Here is a 24,260-nt window from a genome sequence, read left to right as displayed (position 1 = left end):
TAGGGCCTCTTTGAGGGCACTGAGTTTTTAGCATTGACATTATTTTTTCTTCCATGATCTTTACGATTTTAGGTTTTATATTTAGGTCTTTGATCCATTTCGAATTAGTTTTTGTATATGGTGCAAGTTATGGGTCCTGTTTCATTTTTTTTTTACAGATAGACATCCAGTTTTGCTATCACCACTTGTTAAAAAACTGCCTTTTCCTCATTTAATGGACTTTGGACCTTTGTCAAAGATCAGCTGACCATAGGTGGATGGATTTATATCAGGGTTTTGACTTTGTTCCATTGATCAATGCGACAGAAAATTATTTTTGTCTGGAACACTATACATTATCAGTCAAGCATGGTTTGAAAGTTTTTTTCTTCCATGCAACATCTCTTAAGAAGCTACTGGAGTATGCACTCCATCAAAACTAGGGAGTAAACAAACAAAAAAAGGAAGACAAACAGGGTCCATCTCAGCAGAGAAGTGAAGGTGGAAATTCCCAAATGGTGGTGAAGGAAGCCTGCAGTGACAGTTGCTTATAGGCCTAGAAAGGCCTCCTATCCTGGCTAAAATAGAAGACTTGGAAGGATGTTTCCAATGAAAACATGGAAACATAGATAAGTAAGTGGGTTTGACCACACTGAGAGGGGTACAACTGCTCTGTCACAGAGCTGGGGATAAACTATTGGTACGTGTATAGAAAACTAAGCCATCCTCAGCTCCAGGAACACTAAAGAGGTGAACAAGAAATGTAATCATTGTACATGTATAGCTGGGCTGTGAACAATATTTATGTCATCATCAAAACGTGAAAATTGTTAACGAATAACTCGGAGACATTGAATTATCTCTAGGAGAAAACAATTTACTCACTCATGTGAGGGGAGACAGCCCTCAGACACTTGTCCATGAACAAAGGTAAAAAATTGGATTTACAAGTGAGAGGAAGAAGAAAGGAGAGAAAAACTGCAGAGGATTTCACACTTCGGGGCAAACTTATTAGCAGCCAAGAGCTCAGTCTGGGGCAGCTAGGGGAGTCAGAGACCATTTCATTTCTTTATGAATTCTCCAGAAAACCCTAAAGGTGTCTCTAGGGGACAGATATGCTGGAGATCTGGGTGTAATGTCCACTGGGTACTCCCACCATCACTTCTGCCTTAGTTAGGCTTGTGGGTCCCATGTCCTGCATTGAAATCGCTCACAATCTACACGCATATAAGCACAAGCTTTGCTCTGACTTTGTTGGGGCGGGGTAGAGAGGAAGCTGTGTGTGTAGAAGGTGATGTAAGTGTAAATTCTCATCTTAGAAAGCAGGAAATCAATATATGATGCCTAGAATTGAGAAGTCAAGAAATAGCAGTGCAAGCTTATTGTATTCTGAGAATCTTTGGCGGGGGGGCCTCGTGATGCCATTGGGTGGCAGTCCTGGGAACCACTGGACTGTGTGCCCAGGTCCAGTGTTCTCTGGCTGTGACCTTGGGTGGGTCACTTTACCTCTTCAAAACCCAATGTTCTCACCTGTAAAATGGGCATGCTTTTTGCTTACTTCATTGGGTCATTGAGAGAATTACATGCAGAACAAGTACTTAGTATGAGGCTAAGTACATTGATAAAGGCTTAACCCCCTGAGTTATTGCCCTTATTAATATGGCCATTGCTTGTGATGTGGAATGCCGTGCTGACCGAGGTCTGGATGGGGACGGGGGTGTAAAGCACCATCAGAAATCACCTAAATTCCTGAATGATAAGAATCAGGATCAGCACAAAAGTGGTTCCTTTGAGTTGAAAATCAGACATACCTCCACTCTCCAACTTCTTCACCATTTCTGACACCACCATTTCCCCCACGGCACTCTCTACTTCTTTGCTGGGTTTGATAATTCATTGCAATGGCCACACAGAACTCTCAGACCATGACTCACAGTTACGTGGTTTGTTAGGGAAATAACAGGCTACAACTTGGGATCAGGTTCAACTTGGAAGTAACAGGAACAACTCAGGATCAGGATCAGGAAGCACATAGGCAAGGTCTGGAAGGCTCCCCTGAAGTGGGGAGCACATCCCTTTCCTTTCAATGAACAGCTTCCAACCCGGACAGTTCTCTTAGCTGTCTCTGCCATCAGGCTTCTCTGCCATCATCCCTCTCTGCCATCAGGGCTCTCTGCTGCAAACTGGCCCAACTCATGGCTAGTGTAGCAGCATACTCAGCTCTCTTAACTGCTTACTGGAGTCAGGCCTCTCTGCCATCAGCCTCTCTGCCGCTAAATGGCCCAGCTTACAGTCAGTGTAGCAGCTCTCTCAGCCATGCAGGCCCTCTGTTAAGCCATGCAAGCCCTCTCTTAGCCGTGCAAGCCCTGTCTCAGCCATGCAGGTTTCTCTCAGTCATACAGGCCTCCCCTGCTGTCAGGCCTCATAGCCAGGATAGCAGCCTGCCCAGCTGTTCAGGTCCTCTCATCCCTCCAGCTCTGCTGCTGGGCCCCTTCTGGGGCTCTCAGCCCTCCAGCTCTGATGCTAGGCCTCTTGACATCTTCAGTGTTTTCAGCTCTTGACCCATATTACAGCTCTTTTAGGAGGTTCCCTGTGTAGGAACCCCAGGTTCAAAACTCTCCGCTCCAGGCTCTTCTTGGTCTTGAGGTTCCTTCCTCCCCTCTCAAAACCTCTGTGGGGTTGGTGGCTAACATAAGAAAATTCCTTGTCAATTTCAAGATGTGGCCCTCCCAATAGGACCATGAACTGACCAGTCCCCTCAATGGACCACAAGTCACTCAATCCTATTGGGTGGTTTTATATACCACCATTCCAACTAGTAAACTGACTAATTCCTGCAAGGTGAGTAAAATAGACTCATCATAGGGAAGACTGTGGCTCAGGGCCAGAAAGGCCATATATAAGAGAAACCTATTGCACTGCAGGCCATTCTCTGGCCATTTTGGCCATGGATTCTTAGACATACTTAAGATTTGGAGAATTATTTCTCCCTCCTCATACATTTTACGAGTCCAAATCAGTCATTAACTATTAGTCTATCCGTAGGGCAAAAGGAAACCCTGGTAGCGTAGTGGTTAAGTGCTATGGCTACTAACCAAAAGGTCGACAGTTTGAATCTGCCAGGCACTCCTTGGAAACTCTATGGGGCAGTTCTACTCTGTCCTATAGGGTCGCTATGAATCGGAATCGACTGGATGGCAGTGGGTTTTTTTTGGTGGGTAGGGCAAAGACTCCCCTCAGGGTGCAGTCACTCAGGGACCAGTCACATAGGTCTGGTGTCCATCTGATCTGGTCAGGTTGTCCAAGTGGTATCATCTCAGCTTCACTTCCTCTGGCATCTGGGATTGTTGGCCTAAGAGACTACCACATCCCTTGCTCTAAGATTCTCCTGAGGTATCAGTATACCAGACCTTTTAGGGGACATTAGGTTTGGCCGCTGTACTGGTCTAGCCTAGCATGTACCTCCCCCTTAGTCCACTCTTTCACAGTTACAGCTTCTACAATTACATTTTTCACAATTACAATAGCCTCTGTTTAGCAATCATTACTTACAATAGTCATATAAGCATCTTCCCCACCCTACCCATCAGTAGCGATCCTAGCTTTTCTCTCTCATTTTGAGTGTAAGCACACTCACAAAAGCATGTAAGCCAACCACTTCATGCCCCTTTAACTCTCCCTATTTTGGATAACCAATGTTTAAATTGCTCATTCCTACCAAATCAGTACTCTGAGGAGACAAGCATGTTCCTTGGTCCGAAGAATCTTTTGTTCCAGTTAGCATTCTGAACATCTGTGTCCATCAGCAAAGCCCTGTCCAGGGCAAGCCTCCAAATCACAGCGAATCCTGTTCTCTATGCCAATTTTAGAGCATCAAAAATTTCTCTCTCTTTCCCCTTCACCTCGGGCCAGGTTATGTCATCCTCATTCACCTGGGGCTATGTCAATGGGTACCAGCCATCCAGCCCATACAACTCCCTGCACTTCAGACCAGCCATCCCCTTTTCTCTCTCTCATCTCTAGCCACCTAGGCAGTCAACAGATGACAGAGGAACATGTCCAAGCTTAGCCCATCTCTTCACAGCTGCACCTACCCTACTTTCACTCAGCTCATGGACACATGTAGTAATCTCAAGTGAGCATACCAGGCTATCTACTCACTCTCTTTCATTAACTTCCAGCCCCAGAAGGTTGTTCTTCTGATGGGCACTGACATGTCCTATTCCATAGCACCCTTCAGATTCCATAGGGCTATGACCTAATGGACATCCTTTTACTGTTCATTCACCAAGCAGCTCTTTAGAATTGAGTCTTCAATCATCATGGTACTCTCAATTAAAGACCAATGTAATTGAAAGGATTCAAGATGGCAGCCTAGTCAGATGGCATGCCATCCCTCTACAGCAAAGACCTGTGAAACAAAGTGAAACAGATACAGATGACAACCCTGGAACCCTGAGCATCAAATGAAAGGATATAGAATTAGACTGAACACCAATTAGAAAAAGAAACTGAAAACAGCAGCAAACGGGGAGGGATATGGAGCAGAGGTGCCCTGCCAGACAGCCTGGCACAGCAGGGTATTTTGAGGCAAAGCCAGGAGTGACCCTGGGTGAACAGCACAGGAAGACAACATCGTGGAACTCCCAACAGGGGACAGATAAACTGTGTCAACATATCCGGGGTGAAGCAAGGTGAGCAGGACATGAACTGGAGCTAAGGAGGGAAAGTACAGCATATACAGAACAGGGAGAGAGCCAGGACCCAGAGAAAGGGCAACTGTCCAATGGTGGTACCTCACCAGAAGGGTGGGTGGCAAGCAAGGAGCAATAGATGAATCCCTCTTTTTTTTTCTCTTTCTCTCTCCTTCCACCATGAGGGTGTGCCTATGCATCCCCAGGCAGACCACGCTGCCTCTCCTAGAGGTTGCCTCCTGTAGGTTGCCTGTGCAACCACCAATCTCCAGCCCCATCCCTCCCCTGCCAGAGAGAATGCCTGCACAACCCCCAGTAAATCTCCCTGCCCCTCCCCCACCATAGAATGTGCCTGTCCAGCTGCCGGCCCTGTCCCTCCCCTGCTGGAGAGAGCACCCGCACAACCCCAAGTTGCCCATCCCACCTCTCGCCCATCAGACAGAGTGTCTGCATGTCCCCTAGGAGACTGCCTTGCCCCTCCTCCACTGGGAAGAGCATCTGCGCACACCCAGCTGACTCCTCTGCCCCCCCAACAGAAGGAGTGCCTCAGAGCCCCCCAGACACCTGTCTTGCTCCTTGCTCATCACCTGCCCACCTGCTGAATGACTGTGAGCATCCTCTTACCATCGAATAGCGTCTGCTCTATATACCAACAGCCATCTCACATGTAGAGTGGACAGTGACAAGTGCTCACCTTGCCTGCTCTAGTCCTGTCCAACTGGGGGCAGGAAGTGAATGCTCCTGTGCCACCAGACAAGCAATCAAAAAAGCATGCCAGACCTGCCCACCCTGGTAAATCAAAACAGAACAAAAAATTATAAATAAATAAAATAATGCCTTAAGGCCTCGGAAACAGCAGACAATACCAAATCATATAAAGACACAAGACAAGATGGCTCAACCAAATGACCAAAATAAAGGGCAGAAAACCTTCCTGAGGAAGAGATGGTAATGGAATCACCTGATAAGGAATTCGAAAGGCTCATATGTAGGAGTCCTCAAAGAGATCAAGGAAACACACAGACAAAACCCTAGAAAATTTCAGGAAAACAATACAAGAACAAAATGACAAATTAAATAGACAATTAGAAATCATACAAAAAAGGCAACTAGAAATCCAGAAAATTAACAATATCAGAAATACATAACTCAATGGAAGGACATAGAAGTAGAATTGAAACAATGGAAGAAAGAATTAGAGAAATAGAGGACAAATCCCTTGATGACATTTTTTTGAGGAACAATCAGAAAAAAGAATGAAAAAAAAAATGAAGAAAGCCTGAGTTATGTGGACACTACGAAGAGGAATAATTTATTCATGATGGGAATCCCAGAACATGAGTAGACAAAAAAAAAAAAAGCACAGAGAGAATTTTTGAAGATTTGTGGAAAGAAAACTTCGCCATCCAAGAAGCTTAACAAACCCCATAGAGGATAGACCCCAAAAGAAAGTCACCAAGACAGATCATATTCAAACTTTCCAAGTACAAAGATAAAGAAAGAATTCTGAGAGCAGCTTGGGAAAAACAAAGTATCACCTACAAAGCAACTCCGATAAGACTAAGCTCTGATCTTTCAACAGAGACCATGCAGGCAATAAAGCAATGGGATGACATATATAAAACCCTGAAAGAAAAGAATTGTCAACCACGAATAGACATATGCACACCCATGTTCACTGCAGCATTATCCACGATAGCATAAAGATGGAAACAACCTAAGGGTCTATCAATAGATGAATGGATAAATAAACTATGGTACATACACACAATGGAATAAATACCATGGGATAAAGAAAAATAATGAATCCATGAAACATCTCACAACACATGAATCTGGAGGGCATTATGATGAGTGAAATAAGTCAATCACAAAAGGACAAATATAGTGTGAGAACACTATTATAAAAACTCAAGAAAAGTTTGGACTCAGAAAGAAACAATCTTTGATGGTTAAGAGGGAGAGCTGAGGTGGGGGGGATGGGAATCACTAAATAGATAGTAGACAAATGTTAACTTTGGTGAAGGGAAAGACAATATACAATATAGGAGAAGTCAGCACAACTTTACCAAGGCAAAGGAAGACACTTAGAGGAACACGGGAATTAAAAAAAAAAAGGGCAACCATAGTAAATAGCATATACAACAACAGTAAAAACAAGTAATAACTTACAAGCAGATACACAGACAGATACATACGCTGAATACGAGAAGGTGGGCATATAATAGTAAACCCATGGACACATATAGGCTATGCTGTGGATATTTTTACATACATATTTTTATGTACAACACATATATTTATATGTATAGTAGAGCACAGAGGGGACACAGTCATAGAAGTTTCCTAGACACATCCAAATGCCTTGAGGGACCGAGGTGCTGAGGCTGAGGCTGGTGACCATGGTCTCAGGGGACATCTAGGTCAATTGGCATAAGATAATTTATAAAGAAAATGTTCTACATCCAACTTTGGAGAGTAGCATCTAGGGTCTTTTCAAAAGCTTGTGAGTAGCCATCTAAGATACATTCTGTCCAGAGCAAAGAAGAATGAAGAAAACCAGACACAAGAAAAATATTAGTTCAAAAGACTAATGGGCCACATGAACAAAATTCAAATTCACAAAAAAGACCAGACTTACTGGTCTGACAGAGACTGGAGGAACTCCCAAGACTATGGCCCCCAGACACCCTTCTAACTCAGAATTGAAACTACTCCAGAAGTTCACCTTTCAGTCAAAGATTAAATAGGTCTATAAAACAAACAATAACACATGTGAGGAATGTGCTTCTTAGATCAATCAAGTATACGAGACCAAATAGGCAACACCTACCCAAAAGTAAAGACAAGAGGGCAGGAAGGGACAGGAAAACTGGATGAATGGACATGGGGGAACCTGGGGTATAAAAGAAAAGGGGGAGCGTGCTGACACATTGCAGAGATTGCAACCAATGTCATGAAGCAATTTGTGCATAAATTTTTGAACGATAAACTCAATTGTACTGTAAACCTTCACCTGAAGCACACACACAAAAAGTAGCCAACGTAATTGTCTCAAATACATATCTTCTGATCTCATTGGCTTTTGGCATAAGCCGCATTTACTATTTTCTTTTTTAGTGTATTCAATCAAGTATTGCCTGAAGGGTGGAGTTACACACTCTGTTTTTTTTTAACAATACCCAATATTCATTTCCATCATACATTCATACATATAACAGGTAGTCAGACTAATAATATTCATAGTATGTTCAGATAACTACGTAACCTTTTTAAACATTCTAGTTTTATCTTCTGTTTTCCACCTTTTGACTATCTTACTCATTTGTGAGCATATGGCCTTGATCTCTGGGTGGTTCAAACCAAAAGACCCTGGCCCCCCATCATCATCTTGTTTAACCTGGTAGGCTTTCACCCAAGCCACTCTAGATGCAGCTTTCCTGTTCACTGCTGTAACATAACATCTCTTACTTTTCTTTTAACCATTACAGATAGCAGGAACCAAAATAACCATCCCAGAATCAAAAGTTTCTCATCCCATGCCAGTTCATTCGCTTCCAAAATTCCATGCTTCCATGAGTCAGGAACCATTGCAATGAATACCAGTCCTGACACCAGCCATAAAGCAGCACAAGGCATCGCCTAAACTCCTGTGGGATAAGAATCAGGATTAGCACAAATCTGGTTCCTATGAGGTGGAGGTCAGACATACCTCCACTCTCCGACTTCTTTACCATTTCTGACACCGCCATTTCCCCCACAGCACTCTCTACTTCTCTGCTGGGCTGGATGATTCATTGGAATGGCTATACAGAGCTCTCATACATAGTTATGTGGTTTATTAGGGAAGTAATAGACTTCAACTCAGAATCAACTTGAAAGTAACAGGAATGACTTTGGATCAGGATCAGGAAGCACATAGGCAAATTTTGGAAGTCTCCCCTGAAGTGGGGGAGCACATTCCTCCCTTCCTCAGTGAAGAATACCTTCCAACCAGGACAGCTCTCTCAGCTGCTGTCTGCCATCAGCCCTCTGCCATCAGCCGTCTCTGCTGTGAGCCTCTCTGCTGCTAACGGGCACAGCTCATAGTCAGTGTAGCAGCTGTCTCAGTCATGAAGGCCCTCTCTCAGCCATGCAGGCTTCTTTTAGCTGTTCAGGCCTCTCTTTGCTGTCAGGTCTTTTCACTGCTAACTGGGACAGCTTATAGACAGCCTGTTCAGTCCTCCAGCTCTGCCACCAGGCCTCTTCTGGGCCTCTCAGCCACCAGCTGTCCTGCTGGGCCCCTTCTGAGCCTCTCACTGCTAGCTCTGGTTCCAGGGCTCTCCTGGGCCTCTTGCAATCTTCAGTGTTAACAGCCCTTAACCTGTGTTACAGTTCTTTTAGGAGATTCTCCATGTAGGAGCCCCAGGTCCAAAGCACTGTGGTTCAGTCTATTCTTGGTCTTGAGGTTCCTTCCTCCTCTCTCAAAACCTCTGTGGGGTTGGCTTCTTGTGTAAGTAAGCTCCTTATCAATTTTAGGGCATGGCCACCCCAGCAGAACCATGAATGCACCAACAGCCTCGGTGGACTTCAAGCCACTCAATTCTACTGGGTGCTTTTACACACCAACTTTCTGACTAGTAAACTGACTAATCCCTGCAAGGTGAGTAAAATAGACCAATTGCAGAACAGACTGCAGCCCAGGGCCAGAAAGGCCTATTCCACAGCAGGGGGTCAAGAACAAAAGGGCCAATTCCCACCAGATGAGCTGAACCCCCATGAGAGGTAAAAAAGGAGCAGGGAAAGGCAGAAGTGCTGCCTCCTCACTCTTGCTCTTTACAGTTTTGCGATGAACACTTTTAGCTGTGACTTGAAGAGAAAGGAGAGTAAAACTGTCATAGATAGGAAGACTCTCTTATTTGCTCTTTCAGAAAACACTGATTACAAATGTCCGCCAGTGCCAGGCTGGGAACTGGGTGATCACTTGTGGGGCCAAGAGGGTACCATGTGAAGAGATGGAACCGGGGCAGACACACAGGAAGAGACAACGACCACACACCAAGCACTTTTTAATCAGAGAGAAGAAGAAGGAAGAGGAGAAGGAGCAAGGGGAGGAGGGAAGGGAGAGGTAGGGGGAAGGAAAGGAGGAGTGGGACTGGTGGGAGGACTAAAAGAAGAAGAAGGCAGCTTTCTATTCTCATTTGTGATTTCTCACCAGGCCTTTTTGAAATATTGAAAAACGCTCTCTGACTTGCCCCTGCCAGTCCCCACCCATGTACACTAACTTTTAGAGATTCTCAGGGTTGTGAACCGACCATTTCTATGCTGGCTATAAAGTTGGAAGAACTTAATTTCATCCTGGGAGAACCAGTCCAGTCACTTTCTCAGTTTTTCTGTTTGAAAATGGGGACAGTTCCAACTATTGTAATTTTTGCATCCTTTATCTCGTTTTGAAAATGATTTGCCACAGTTCAGTGAATGCCTATGGTGACAACCAAGTCACCTCGGAAAGGGGCCTGGGCCATGCCAGACCTCAGTTTTCCTTATCTGTAAAATAGGGATTATAGCTTTCCCTTGCAGGTTTTCCCACAGCTGTGAATATGCCAAGTGTGAACTGATCCAAGACATGGCTGACAAATGGTTGTTAATGTGATATAAATAGCGTAAAATATAATGGATTAATAATAATTATTTTATAACAATATGTAATAGTTATATATCGAGGCATTGGTGGTTCTGCGGTAGAATTCTCACCCTCCACGTGGGAGACCCAGGTTTGGTTCCTGATACACCTCATGTGCAGCCTCCACCTGTCAGTCAGTGGAGTCCGCATGTTACTATGATGCTGCACAGGCTTCAGCGGAGCTTCCAGACTAAGACACGGCTAAGGAAGAAAGGCCTGGCAATCTACTGCCGAAAATCAGCCAGTGAAAATCCTATGGATCACAACGGTCCAATCTGCAACTGATCATGGGAATGGAACAAGACTGTGCAGTGTTTTGTTCCATTGTGCATGGGGTCACCATAGCTAACAACATACATTAATAATTATTAATAATAATTGCAGTAGCATCAAATTATCATTCCAGGCCTGGGAACTGCTCCCAGGACCTGAACTCAGGGATCATAATTTTCCTAAGACATGTGCCGTCATACCTGCCTGGCCACCAGCCCTTGGCCATGTCCTCTTCCTCTGAGCTGCCTCACATGAGCCTTCCTTGCTGATCATGTGGCCTGAGCAGTCATGACCTGTGTGGTTTCTTGTTTTGTAATTTGACATTTTGGGCTGTAGCCATTCCGCTTCCATACACTGTCTGGAACACTCGTTTATCTCTGAACCCAGTACCTGCCATAATACCAGGCATACAAGAGGCACTTAATAAACGCTCATATGTAACCAAATACCTTGCACACACCTGTGCTCAGTAAAACTTGTTGAACCAAAAGCAGTCCACCTCCTGCAAAAGAAGCTCAAAATTTATAATCTGAAAGCTAGAAAATGTTGAAAGAAATTAAAGAAGATTTAAATAAATAGAATAACATCACATGTTCACGGACCAGAAGACTTAATAGTGCTAAGATGGCAATACTCCCCAAGTTGATCTACAGACTCAGTGCAATCCCCATCAGAATCCCAGCTATCATCTTTGTAGAAATTGACAAGATGATCCTAAAACTCACATGCAAATGCAAAGAACTCCAAATAGTCAAAACAATCTCAGCAAAAAACACTGTTGAAGGACTTACATTTCCCAATCCTAAAACTTATTACAAAGTGGCAGCAATCAAGCTGCATGGTACTGGCATAAGGACAGACATACAAATCTATGGAAGGGAACTGAGAGACAAGAAATAAGCCAATGCATTTATGATCAATTGACTTTCTATAAGGGTACCGAGATAATTCAATGAGGGAAAGAATAATCTTTTCCACAGATAGTGTTAGGACAACTGGATATCCATGACAGAATCAATTTGGATCCCTACCCCATACCATACACAAAAAATTAGCTCAAAAGGAATGATAAATCTAAATGAAAGAACTAAAACTACCAAACTCTTAGAAGAAAACACAGAAGAAATCTTCATTATTTGGGATTAAGCAGTAGAACCAAATGCACAAGCAATAAAGACAGAATGGCTGATAAATTGGATCTCGTCAAAATTAAAAAGCTTTTGTGTTTCAAAGGACACTATCAAAAAAATGAAAAGAAAATCCAGAGCCAGAGAAAATATTTGCAAACCATATATTCAATAAGGGACTTGAATCCACAGTATATAAAGAACTCTTCCAACTCAGTAATGAAAAGACAAATGACCCAATTAAAAAATGAGCAAAAGACCCCCCTCCATGATAGATTATCAAACACAGCAATGAATAGACAAGCAACAGAAAAACAAAATAGGTAATCGGGACCTCATAAAAGTTAAATAGTTATGTTCATTGAAAGACTTTATCAAAAGAGTAAAGACAACCTACAGACTGGAAAAAAAACCTTTGGGAATGATATACCTGATAAGGGTTTAATACCTAAAATATACATAAAAATCTTTTACAACTTAACAACAAAAAGACAACCCAATCAAAAACTGGGCAAAGGACATGAACAGACACATCACAAAAGAAGATATTCAAATGGCCGTCAGCCACATGAAAAGATCCTCAGTGTCATTGGCCATCAGAGAAATGCAAATCCAAACCACACGAGATATCATTTCACTCTGACTAGGATAGCCAAGATTAAAAAAACAGAAAATAACAAGTGTTGCAGGGGATGTGGAGAAATTAGAATCCTTATCCATTACTGGCGGAAGTGCAAAATGTATAGATATTGTAAAAAAACAGTCTGGAGATTCCTCAAAAAACTAGAGGTAGAGCTTCCATATGACCCAACAATTCTACTCCTAGGTATATACCCTAGGGATCTAATAGAAGTGACATGAACAGACATATGCACACCTACGTTCATTGCAGCACTATTCACAACAGCAAAAAGATGGAAACAACTTAAGTGCCCATCAACAGATGAATGGATAAGTAAAGCGTGGTACACATATACAATGGAATACTACTCAGTGATAAAGGAAAACAAGTTCCCAAAACGTCTTGGAACATGGGTGAACCCGGAGGACATGATATTGGGCAAAATAAGTCAATCAGAAAAAAACATTGTATGCTCTCACTTTTATGAATGACATGAACAAGTAAATATACAGAAACTAATGTTCATTAGGAGCCCTGGTGATGCAGTGGTTAAGATAAATTCATTAGTGGTTACTGGAGATGGGGGGCTGAGGGAGATTCACTCTACAGATATTGTTGTTGTTGTCGTTAGGTGCCATCAAGCTGGTTCTGACTCATAGCAACCCGACGTACAACAGAACAAAACACTGCCCGTTCCTGTGCCATTCTCACATTGTTGTTATGCTTAAACCCATTGTTGCAGCCAGTGTGTCAGTTCATCTCATTGAAGGTCTTCCTTCCTCTTTTTCACTGACCCTCTACTTTACCAAGCATGATGTCCTTTTCCAGGGACTGATCCCTTCTGAACAACATGTCCAAAGTATGTGAGATGTAGTCTCGCCATCCTTGCTTCTAAGGAGCATTCCAAGACAGATCTGTTCGTTCTTTTGGCAGTCCGTGGTATACTCAATGTTCTTTTCCAACACCACAATTCAAAGGCATCAATTCTTCAGTCTTCCTTATTCATTGCCCAGGTTTCACGCGTATAGGAGGCGACTGAAAACACCATGGCTTGGGTCAGGTGCACCTTAGTCTTCAAGGTGGCGTCTTTGCTTTTCAACACTTTAAAGAGGTCTTTTGCAGCCCATTTGCCCAATGTAATGCGTCTTTTGATTTCTTGACTACTGCTTCCATGGGTGTTGATTGTGGATCCAAGTAAAATGAAATCCTTGACAACTTCAATCTTTTCTCTGTTTATCATGATGTTATGTATTGGTCCACTTGTGAGGATTTTTGTTTTCTTTATGTTGAGGTGTAATCCATGCTGAAGGCTGTGGTCTTTGATCTTCATCAGCAAGTCCTTTAAGTCCTCTTCACTTTCAGCAAGCAAGGTTGTGTCATCTGCATAATGCAGGTTGTTAATGAGTCTTCCTCCAATCCTGATGCCCCATCCTTGATATAGTCCAGCTTCTTGGATTATTGGCTCAGCACACAGATTGAATAGGTATGGTGAAAGGATACAACCCTAACGCACTCCCTTCCTGACTTTAAACCACACAGTATCCCCTTGTTCTGTCTGAACAACTGCCTCTTGATCTATGTAAAGGTTCCTCATGAGCACAATTAAGTGTTCCGGAATTTCCATTCTTCAAAATGTTATTCATAATTTGTTATGATCCACAAAGTCAAATGCCTTTGCATAGTCAATATGATACAGGTAAACATCTTTCTGGTATTCTCTGCTTTCAGCCAGGATCCATCTGACATCAGCAATGATATCGCTGGTTCCACATCCTCTTCTGAATTTGGCTTGAATTTCTAGCAGTTCCCTGTCGATATACTGCTGCAGCCACTTGTGAATGATCTTCAGCAAAATTTTGCTTGCATGTGATAATAATGGTATTGTTCAATAATTTACACATTCGGTGGGATCACCTTTCTTGGGAATAGGCATAAATATGGATTTCTTGCAGTCAGTTGGCCAGGTAACTGTCTTCCAAATTCTTAGCATAGATGAGTGAATAATTCCAGTGCAGCATCTGTTTGTTGAAACATCTCAGTTGGTATTCCGTCAATTCCTGGAGCCTTGTTTTTTGCCAATGCATTCAGTGTAGCTTGGACTTCATCCTTCAGTATCATTGGTTCATGATCATATGGTACCTCCTGAGATGGTTGAACGTCAACCAATTCTTTTTGGTATAGTGGCCCTGTATTCCTCCCATCTTCTTTTGATGCTTTCTGAGTTATTTAATATTTTCCCCATGGAATCCTTCAATATTGAAACTTTAGACTCAAATTTTTTCTTCAGTTCTTTAAGCTTGAGAAACGCAGAGTGTGTTCCTCCCTTTTGGTTTTCCATCTCCAGGTCTTTGCACATGTCATTATAATACTTTACTTTGTCTTCCTGAGCTGCCCTTTCAAATCTTCTGTTCAACTCTTTTACTTCATCATTTCTTTCTTTTGCTTTAGCTACTCTGTGTTCAAGAGCAAGTTTCAGAGTCTCTTCAGGCAGCCATTTTGGTCTTTTCTTTCTTTCCTGTCTTTTTAATGACCTCTTGCTTTCTTCATGTAAGACGCCCTTGATATCCTTCCACACTCGTCTGGCCTTTTAGTCATTAGTGTTCACCAGATCCTTCTTTCTAGTCTGTTTTAGTCTGGAAGCTCAGCTGAAACCTGTCTGCCATGGGTGACCCTACTGGTATTTGAATGCCACTGGCATAGCTTCCAGCATCACATCAACATGCAAACCCCCACAGTACGACAAACTGACAGACATGTGGGGGCTATAGATACTAGACAGCTGTTATTTTTGTTGATGGGAAAGGTAACACTAAATGACGATGAAATATACACAGCTTGACAAAAGTAAACAATGTTACTAAAAAGTACACACACAAAAAGGACTGGTTGGTAATTGCTATGACATGTATCATTTTGAACAACAAAAACAACCCAAAAATACATGCATGGGTATATATGGATGTATATAGGCATATATGTAAATAAACAAAAAAAAGAAACCCATTGCTGTCGAGTTGATTCCAACTCACAGTGAAACTATAGGACAGAGTAGAACTGCCCCATAGCATTTCCATGGAGCAGCTGGTGGATTCAAACTGCTGGCCGCTTTGGTTAGCAGCCATAACACTTAACCACTGTGCCACCAAGGCTCCATATATGTGAATAGGTGTGTATATATGTATGTATATATAGGTGTATACATGTGTATACATATATGCATCTATATGACTGTACATATATTCATATTATATAAGGGGCATGGTTACAGATACTTCCCAGACGTAACCAAACACTTCACAGGATTGGATTTCTGGGTTTGAAGGATTAGGACCATAATCTCATGGGACATCTCAGTCAATTGGCATAGTATAGTTCATAAAGTTATGTTCTACATTTCGGTTTGGCAAGTAGTGTCTGGGGTCTTAAACACTCGTGAGTGGCCATCTAAGATACAACTAGTAGTCTCTACTTGCCCAGAGCAAAAGAGAAAGAAGGAAACCAAAGGCTCAAAGAAGAAACTAGTCTACAGGAAAACTAGTCTACATGAACCGCAGCCTCATCTACCCTGAGACCAGAAGAACTAGATGGTGCCCATCTCCCACTACCAACTGTTCTAATCAGGGCCACAATAGATGGACCCTGACTGAATGGGAGAAAAATGTGGAACAGAACCTCAAATTCCTAAAGAAAAAGAAAAGACTTACTGGACTAGTTGAGACTGACAGACTCCTCGAGACTATTGTCCTGAGATACTCTTGAAACAAAAATAACCCCTGAAGTCACCTTGTAGCTGAATAACAAATATCTCAAAAAATTACCATTACCACCCATGAGTATTGTGCTCCTTTAAAAAATCACTGTATGAGACCAAACGATCAACACCTACTTTAAAACAAAGATGAGAATGTAAGGGGGCAGAGAAACTGGATTAATGGAAATGGAACAATCAGAATGGAAATAATGTTCACACATTGTGAAAAATGTAAACAATGTCACTGAACATCTTGTGTAGAAATTGTTGAATGGGAACCTAAACTGCTTTGTGAACCGTCACAGAAAACACAAAATATTATTTTTTAAAACTGGGCAAAGGACTTGAACAGACATTTCACCAAAAAGGATATACATATATGGCCAGTAAGCACATGAAAAGATGGTCAACATCATTAGTCATTAGGGAAATGCAAATCAAAACCACAGTGAGGTGCCACTTCAAACTCAGCAGGATGGCTTTAATGAAAATAACAAGTGTTGGTGAGAACGTGGAGGAATTGGAATTCTCCTACGTTGCTAGTGGGAATACAAAATGGAGCAGTCACTTTGGGAAACAGTTTGGCAGTTCCTCAAAATGTTAAACAAGTTAAACACAGAGTTACCATATGACCCAGAAATTCCGCTCCTAGGTATCTACACAAAGTTCATGGCAGCATTATTTATAATAGCCCAAAAGTGGAACAATCCAGACGTCCATCAGTTGATGAATGGATAAACAAAAGATGGTTCACAATGGGATGTTGTTTGGCATTAAAAATGAATAGGTACTGATATAAGCCGCAGCATGACAAACTCCAAAAACCTTATGCTAAGTGAAAACGCTACATGTTGCATGATACCATTTCTATGAAATGTCCAGAATAGGCAAACCTATAGACACAGGAAGAGGATCAGTGGTTGCCCAGGGTTTCAGAGAGAAGAGCAAGAAGGAATGAAGAGTGACAAGGTTTCTTTTTAGGGTGACAAAAATATTCTAAAATTAGATATGACGATGGTTGTACAACTCTGTAAATATACTAAAAAACGTTGAATTGTACACTTGAAATAGAAGGACTTTATGGTATATAAGTGATATTTCAAAGCTGTTTATCCTAGGGGAGGCAGGAACCCGGCAGATAGAGGACAAGGAGGGAAGAAAGAGGTCATGGATTGAATTGCGTCCCCCAGAAATATGTGTAAAGTTGGTTAGGCCATGATTTCCAGTGTTGTGGGGTTATCCTCCATTTTGTGATTGTAATTTTATGTTAAAGAGGGTTAGGGTGGGATTGTTACACCCTTGCTAAGGTCACGTCCCTGATCCAATGTAAACTGAGTTTCCCTAGGGTGTGGCCTGCATCACCTTTTATCTTACAAGAGATAAAAGGAAAGGGAAGCGAGCAGAGAGTGGAGGGACCTCGTGCCACCAAGAAAGAAGCACCAGGAGCAGAGTGCATCCTTTGGACCCAGGATTCCTGTGCGGAGAAGCTCCTAGTCCAGGGGGAGATTGATGACAAGAACCTTCCTCCAGAGTCAACAGAGAAAGCCTTCCCCTGGAGCTAACACCCTGAATTTAGACTGCTACTAGGCTTTGAGTGAATAAACTTTTGTTTGTTGAAGCCATCCGCTTGTGGTACTTCTGTTACAGCAGCACTAGATAACTAAGACAGGAGACTTTGATTATATGTCTTCTATACTTCAAATGGAAACCCTGGTGGCATAGTGGTTAAGTGCTATGGCTGCTAACCAAGGGCTCAGCAGTTCGAATGCGCTAGGCGCTCCTTGGAAACTCTATGGGGCAGTTCTACTCTTTTCTATAGGGTTGTTATGAGTCGGAATCGACTCAACGGCAGTGGGTTTGGTTTTTGGTATACTTCAAACGGAGCCCTGATGGTGCAGTGGTTAAGAGCTACAGCTGCTGACCAAAGGTTAGCAGTTCAAGTCCACCAGCCACTCCTTGGAAACCTATGGGGCAGTTCTTTTCTGTCCTATGGGGTTGCTGTGAGTCGGAATCGACTCAACAGCAAAGGGTGTGGGTATATATATATATATATACATATATAAACACATACATATTTCAAACAGTGAGACTATACTCTCTATTAAAAAAGTAAATTTAAAAAACAAACGAAAGAAAAAAGAGATAGATCCCTGCTCCTTCCCCAATTTGAGTGGGGAAAAGGAGAGAGCTGTTGCCTATGCCCGACCCCAGTGCAAGCCCATGACTGGGTGGACAGCCGATTAGATGGGACAAACACAGCCTTAGCAAATTTTCCATTCATGGCCTGGAAGCCAACAAAGGCACCACCCACAGTGCCCGGATAACCAGAGGGTCCCAGTCCCGCTCCTTCTCCCACTGCCACCACCGGGGAACGTGTAAAATCCCAGAAGCATATTGCAACCCCACAGACTAGCAAGAAAACCCCAAGACTGACCCCAGCCAAACAGAATGGAAGCTTGAGAAACAAATTCCATTGTTGTACCAGGAACAGAGAAAACTCTTTCTCGCACACCTGAGCCTGTGGCTGGTTCAGACTCCGGGCCACAGCCAGGACTCAGAAACAGGACAGATGCCTGAGAGATGGGGATTGAGACTTGGCTGCACCAGTGAGGCCAGCGCAGCAAAGAGGGGGGATTCTCAGAGCACCTACCATGTTTCCTGAAGGGCCTTGGCTTGTTAACCAAAGTAAGAGCCCTGCTGTCACATTAGCTTAGAAAACCCCAGTTCAAGGAAGTCCAAGCATTTTTATTTGTTTGTTTACTACAGACCTCCTCAGAGCCTTTGCTATGGACTCTTCCAGAGGGGCCCTGGCAGATGCAAAGGACTTTTTTGATTTTGAGGAACATCTAGCGGGACAGGGGCTTATCTTTATTTTACAGTGGCGGCGAGGGGTTTGTCCGAGGTCTCACAGTGAGTCTGTGGGCAGCAGCCTTAGAAGCAAGTCTCCAGACTCTGGCCAAAGCTGACACTGCTGCTCCAGGCAGTCAGCATTCTGGCTGTCCCCTGAACCTGGGCCGGGACCCGGGCGATTTCATGCTGCGTCATCAGCAGTCTCTGGTCACTGTCTCTCTCAGAAATTTTCTATGTTTGAGCCCTTGCCTGGGTGCATGTCTGGGGGTGTGGTTGCTGAAGACAAAGGAGACTCAGAGAAAAGACAGGCTCCTGCCTGAGGAGAGGGGCCAGCAGCAGGGGCCAGGGCGTGCGTGCTTGCTGCGAGGCCTGGGGCCCCTGATGGCCCCTCTGGGGCTAGGTCCCAACTGTGCCACGAAGGACTCAGACTTTCATCTGCTTTAGTGATTTATCCTTTGAATAAGCCTCTAAAACTCTCCATGGTAAAAATTCTACGGGATAAATGATTCATTGCTGAAGCTGGGTGAGGGGTGCGTGTAAATTTCAACACGAAAATAAAATATTCAAAAACTGCCCTGGCTCTTGATCCTCTGCATGGCTCAGAAGGGAGGGTCACAGTGGAAATTCCTGCCTCAATGACTGAGCCTCAAGCCTCGGCCCCCTCCTTACCTGGAATACAAGCCTCATACCTGCACCTTGAAGGCCCCCAAACTTGGGGCTGTCAGCATGCAGGGGCTTGGGGAGGCTCAGGGTTGCCCAAGCATCCCTGTGTGCTGTCCTTGCCACCGCCACCCATTGCTAACCCACACCTGGGCACTCCAGGCCCAGCCACCCTCCTCCCCCACAGCCCCTGCCTCCCAGACCCCAGCTGCAGGCCCTAGCAGGCTACTCACTTGGCTCCTCCTGGCCCGCCCCGCTCCGGACGCCGTGCCGGCTCCAGCCGAGGCCACTCATTACTCAGGATGTTTATTATTAGTCTTTGATTTGATTAGTGCCTGGGCTGTACTTCCTGGGTTTTCCCCGCAACCTACCAAATGTAAATCAGCACCTCTCCCTGCGCCTGCGTGCTCAGTCTCAGGAGCCAAGGTGGGTGGACATTGCCTCACACTCAGGGTTCCCATCAGGACGTCTGCTGGGCACCTACTGTGTGCTACCCACCAAGCAGGTAGAGAAATGAAGGCTGGCCTTGGCTTTGGGATGAAATACAAACCCTGGTACAGCTCCCACAACTCTCCAAACCCTGGCCCTTGCCCACTCATGGGCCTCACCTTTTGCCACCTACTATATTTTTATACATACCTCCGGAACCCTGGTGGCATAGTGGTTAAGTGCTATGGCTGCTAACCAAAGGGTCGGCAGTTCGAATCTACCAGGAGCTCCTTGGAAACTCTATGGGGCAGTTCTACTCTGTTCTCTAGGGTCGCTATGAGTTGGAATCGACTCGACGGCACTGGGTTTGGTTTTTTTTTATACATACCTCCAGCTCCAACAAGTTGAGTAGCTCTCTAGTCTCTGGGCATTTGCTCAGGCCCCTTCCTCTGCCTGGACCAACTTTTCCTATGGCATTGCCTGGCCAGCTCGTCCCCTGCTTCTTCTAGGCTCAGTTGAGGTATCACCTCCCCTGGGAAGCCCTCCCTGACTGCCCTGGGACACGTCAGATGCCCATTCTCTGATTGCTTAGCCCTACCCTTACCCCACCAAAGCACTTTCAAGGCTCAATACTAGAGTCTGAGACCTCGGTTGGAATCTTGGCCCTGTCCCCAACCCACTGGTGGCTTTGAGCAATTTGCTTAAACTCTGTGCTTCCATTTTCTCATAGGTTTATGAGGATGAAAGAGTTAGTACCATCAAGTTCTTAAAACCAGCTCTTGGCATACAGTGAGCTCTCAATAAACGATGATGAGGATTCATATACTGCAGCCCATGAGGCAGCGTACTGTGACTTTCTGTATATTTCTATGTCTTCCCAACTACTCTGAAACGCTCCCTCTCCCCATAGCAACGGCCAAGGCTGAAGTGCTAGGATTTGAAGCCAGGGAGCCCCAGGCAGTGAGGAAGAAATCTCAGAGGATGGGCAAGAGCCAGAGAGGTGGGGAGCAATGAGGGAAGTCCTCCCAGGAGCAGCTGGCTTGGAGCAGAGGTGGGGGAAGCGGGGCGGGACACAAGGCCAATTTGGATAGCAGGGAGCAGAGCAGGAGGGGAAGTACATTAACGTGCTCAACCTTGTCGATAATCAGAAAAACATAATTTAGGCAATAATGAAAAAACTATTTCTCGTCCATCGGGCTGGCAAAGTTTAAAGTTTGTCGACGTCAGGTGGTTGGGTGACACAGGAGTGGTGAACCCATGCACAGCTGGTGACAGAACAGGTCTGCATGCCATTTTGGAGGCTGGTTAAAACTCAGGTTGTGCTCACCCACCCGCAACCTTCTGTCCTCTATAAGCGCCCTGAGAAACGCCGCCCCTACACGTGGACTTTCACTGGGGCATTGTTGGTAATAGTGGAAAACTGGGAACAATCTCAATGCCCACCCAGTAGAGGACGGCTAAAGAAGCTAGGTACACAGGTCATAGGAGGAATTCCACACGATTGTTTAAAAGGTGAAGTAGACCAGTGGAAGGGATATAAGAAGATCACCAGGACGTATCGTTGAGTGAAGAAAGGTAGCTATATAGCATGATACTTACAGCATAATGCCTTTTAGTAAACACACACACACACACACAATGTGGCCATTGTGTGTTCTGTGACTACTTATGATGAATGCGATGTGGAGGAAGCAGTCTGGGAGGACACACAGGATGACAGTGGCCATTTTGGGTAGAGCAAGAAGGAGCTAGGATTGAAGGTGATGGTGAAAGGGACTTTAGCCTTGTTCTTAACCGTTTGATTTTTACCTGGAAAAGATACTCATGTTTTATTTGTGTCGTGAAAGTCATAAAAGCCACAGTGGATATATAAGCTGGACTGGTGGGATGGATTTGTGAGCAAGGGGTGGTGGTAGATCCATTGTCTGTTGGAACTGGATGAGCCCAGAGCATCTGCTGGTCCCTCCTTGGGCCCTCCTTACCTTCTGTTTGCATACCCCTAGGGTCGGGACTCTGCCCACCTCACAAAAAGCCAGCTCCCTGGGGGTTAGCTCTGCCTGTTAGAAAACTCCTGTCTGTGGAGCAGAAATATGCCTTCCAATCTCGGACTTACTGGGCTGATTGCTGCCTTTGACCCCACACAGATTGTGGGTCAATGTGATAGTGTTTGGGTGTTTTAGAGTTAGCATGTGTTAGCATGTGAAATGAAAAACAAGCAAAGTCCAGCTGGACTTTTAGGGTGGCTGAGAATTGAACGGTAGTTTCCCTAATGTCTCGTCGTCGATCACACCTTGCTGAAGTTCAAATGTGGTTTAGAGAGAATGGGTTTTATTTGCTTTTTATTTTCTCTAATTAGAGGTATAATTTACATGCAGCGAAGTGCCGGCATTGTAAGCGCACAGCTTTAGGAACCTTAGAGTCTGTGACACCAAGATGTGGGACGTTCGCAGGCCCAGAATGCTCCCTTGTCCCCCTTTCACCCACCCTAGACATAGCCACTCTCCTGCTTCACTCACCGTGGATTCACTTTGCCTGTTCCTGAGCTTCGTATAAACGGGGTCATACAACACGTCTGCTCCCCTTTTCCAGCTTCTTTCTCTTGATAATAGATTTTATTAGACCAGATGGATCAAAGCTGCCTGACTTTTTCAGACAAGTTGTTGAATCTCTGTGGGCCTCACTCTAAAACGAGCACTTTCTTCTGATGTGTCAAAGAGATCAAAGCAGAGCTCAAATAGGACAACCCAGAGGGGAGCACTTGTGGGCACCCTCCCATTGTCACACAAACATAAGGAATGATGACTATTGTTGTTCGAGGGATGCTCAGACCTCAGGTCTGATGAAAATAGATTCCTCTCTGCACCGGGCTCCCTCAGAACAGGTGCCAGAGGTTTCTGAACCTCATTCTGAATCTTCCAAACCTCATTCTGAAACCAACGTTTTCTGGGCTATCTCCCAGGGGGTACAGGTTCTAATTTTAAACTCCATGGTTGAGATGACAAAAGAGCTTTGGGACCCAGAGTAAAGATACCTGGTAGACCTCAAGATTTGGGAGCCGATCCATTGACGTATGTACTTAAATAGTTAAAATATGCACATGGTAAAAAAAAAAAATTAAACAGCATGAAAGCGAATGTAGTGAAAAGTATCTTTCTCTCCCCTCCAGGAATCCTAGCTTGCCGTTTCCCAGCTCAGCAGCAACAGCTATTGGAAGATCTTTCTTGTTCACTCACCTTTCCAGCCAAGCCCACACATTCTCAAATACGTGTATGTAACTTCTATGTTTTGCCTTCCCGCGACCATTTTACACAATTACCAGACTGAACACACTGTTTAGCACGCTTCTTTTCTCAGTATACCCTGCCAGTCAGTCCTTACTTTTTATAAGAGTTCTTAAAATGCAGGCATAGTAACGATAGGGAGCATTTGTGCAGCACTTATTATGTTCCAGGCACTGTTCCCAACACTTCCCATATGCTCCCGTAACATGTTTTTTATCTTCTTTGCATCTCACTGAATGGCTTGCATTCCTTGAGGTGGAATTACTTGGTCAAAGGGAATATTACATTTTAACCAATATTTCCCAATGAAATTGTTCATATTTACAAAAGAGGGTCTGCAATACTTGATCGAAGTGTCGTGGTCTTCTCGGAGGCAGCAGGGAGAGTTTTTCTCTCTTTCCCGCCCTCCTCCCATCTCTCCCGGGGCTTGCTGCCACCTCTGTGGCCTTTTTGAAGCCGTGCTGTTGAACCTGCTCTAATGGAGTACTACAGGTAGGACAAAAGCAAAAGTACCCAAAAAGGGCTATTTCTTAGAAATGCAGTGAAAGCCCTGATTTTCATGATTGAAATTTACATAAACGACTCATTTTTCTATAGTGAATTTCCTCCTTTGCTAATGTACCCGTCCCCTCGATGTGTACTAATTTCTCAGAAACACTAGATGCCATTAGCAAGACGCACTTCAAAGAGCGAACAGTGGTTTCTTTACAATAACAGCCTCAGCCTTTCGTGGGGAAGAGCTACTTTCTTATTTTCAAAAATTTCCCCAAAACTTTTATTATGTAAAATTTGAAACATAGAGAAAAGTTAAAAGTCAAGTACAATGAACACCTGTACAAATGGCATGGGGGCGGTGTCTGAGCTTCTCTAACTTCAAAAGGGGGAAGGAGAATCAAAACCAACAGCCCACGGCTGACTCCCATGAGGCAGAG

General features: G+C 44.1%; 1 protein-coding gene across 1 annotated transcript in view; it reads right to left on the bottom strand.

The window, feature by feature from the left end:
- Positions 1-19,975, bottom strand: part of TNFRSF13B (TNF receptor superfamily member 13B) — a 33,479-nt gene extending 13,504 nt beyond the window's left edge. The window contains exon 1 of the mRNA XM_003420680.3: positions 19,852-19,975. Coding sequence (XP_003420728.2) covers positions 19,852-19,912 — 61 coding nt within the window. The 5' untranslated portion in view covers positions 19,913-19,975. The remainder of the gene's footprint in view (positions 1-19,851) is intronic.
- Positions 19,976-24,260: the final 4,285 nt, after the last annotated feature.

This window comes from Loxodonta africana, chromosome 2 (genome assembly GCF_030014295.1).
Source record: "Loxodonta africana isolate mLoxAfr1 chromosome 2, mLoxAfr1.hap2, whole genome shotgun sequence".
Lineage (NCBI taxonomy): Eukaryota > Metazoa > Chordata > Mammalia > Proboscidea > Elephantidae > Loxodonta > Loxodonta africana.
Note: the sequence above shows the minus strand (reverse complement) of the source record. Positions and strands in the feature narration are given on the sequence as shown.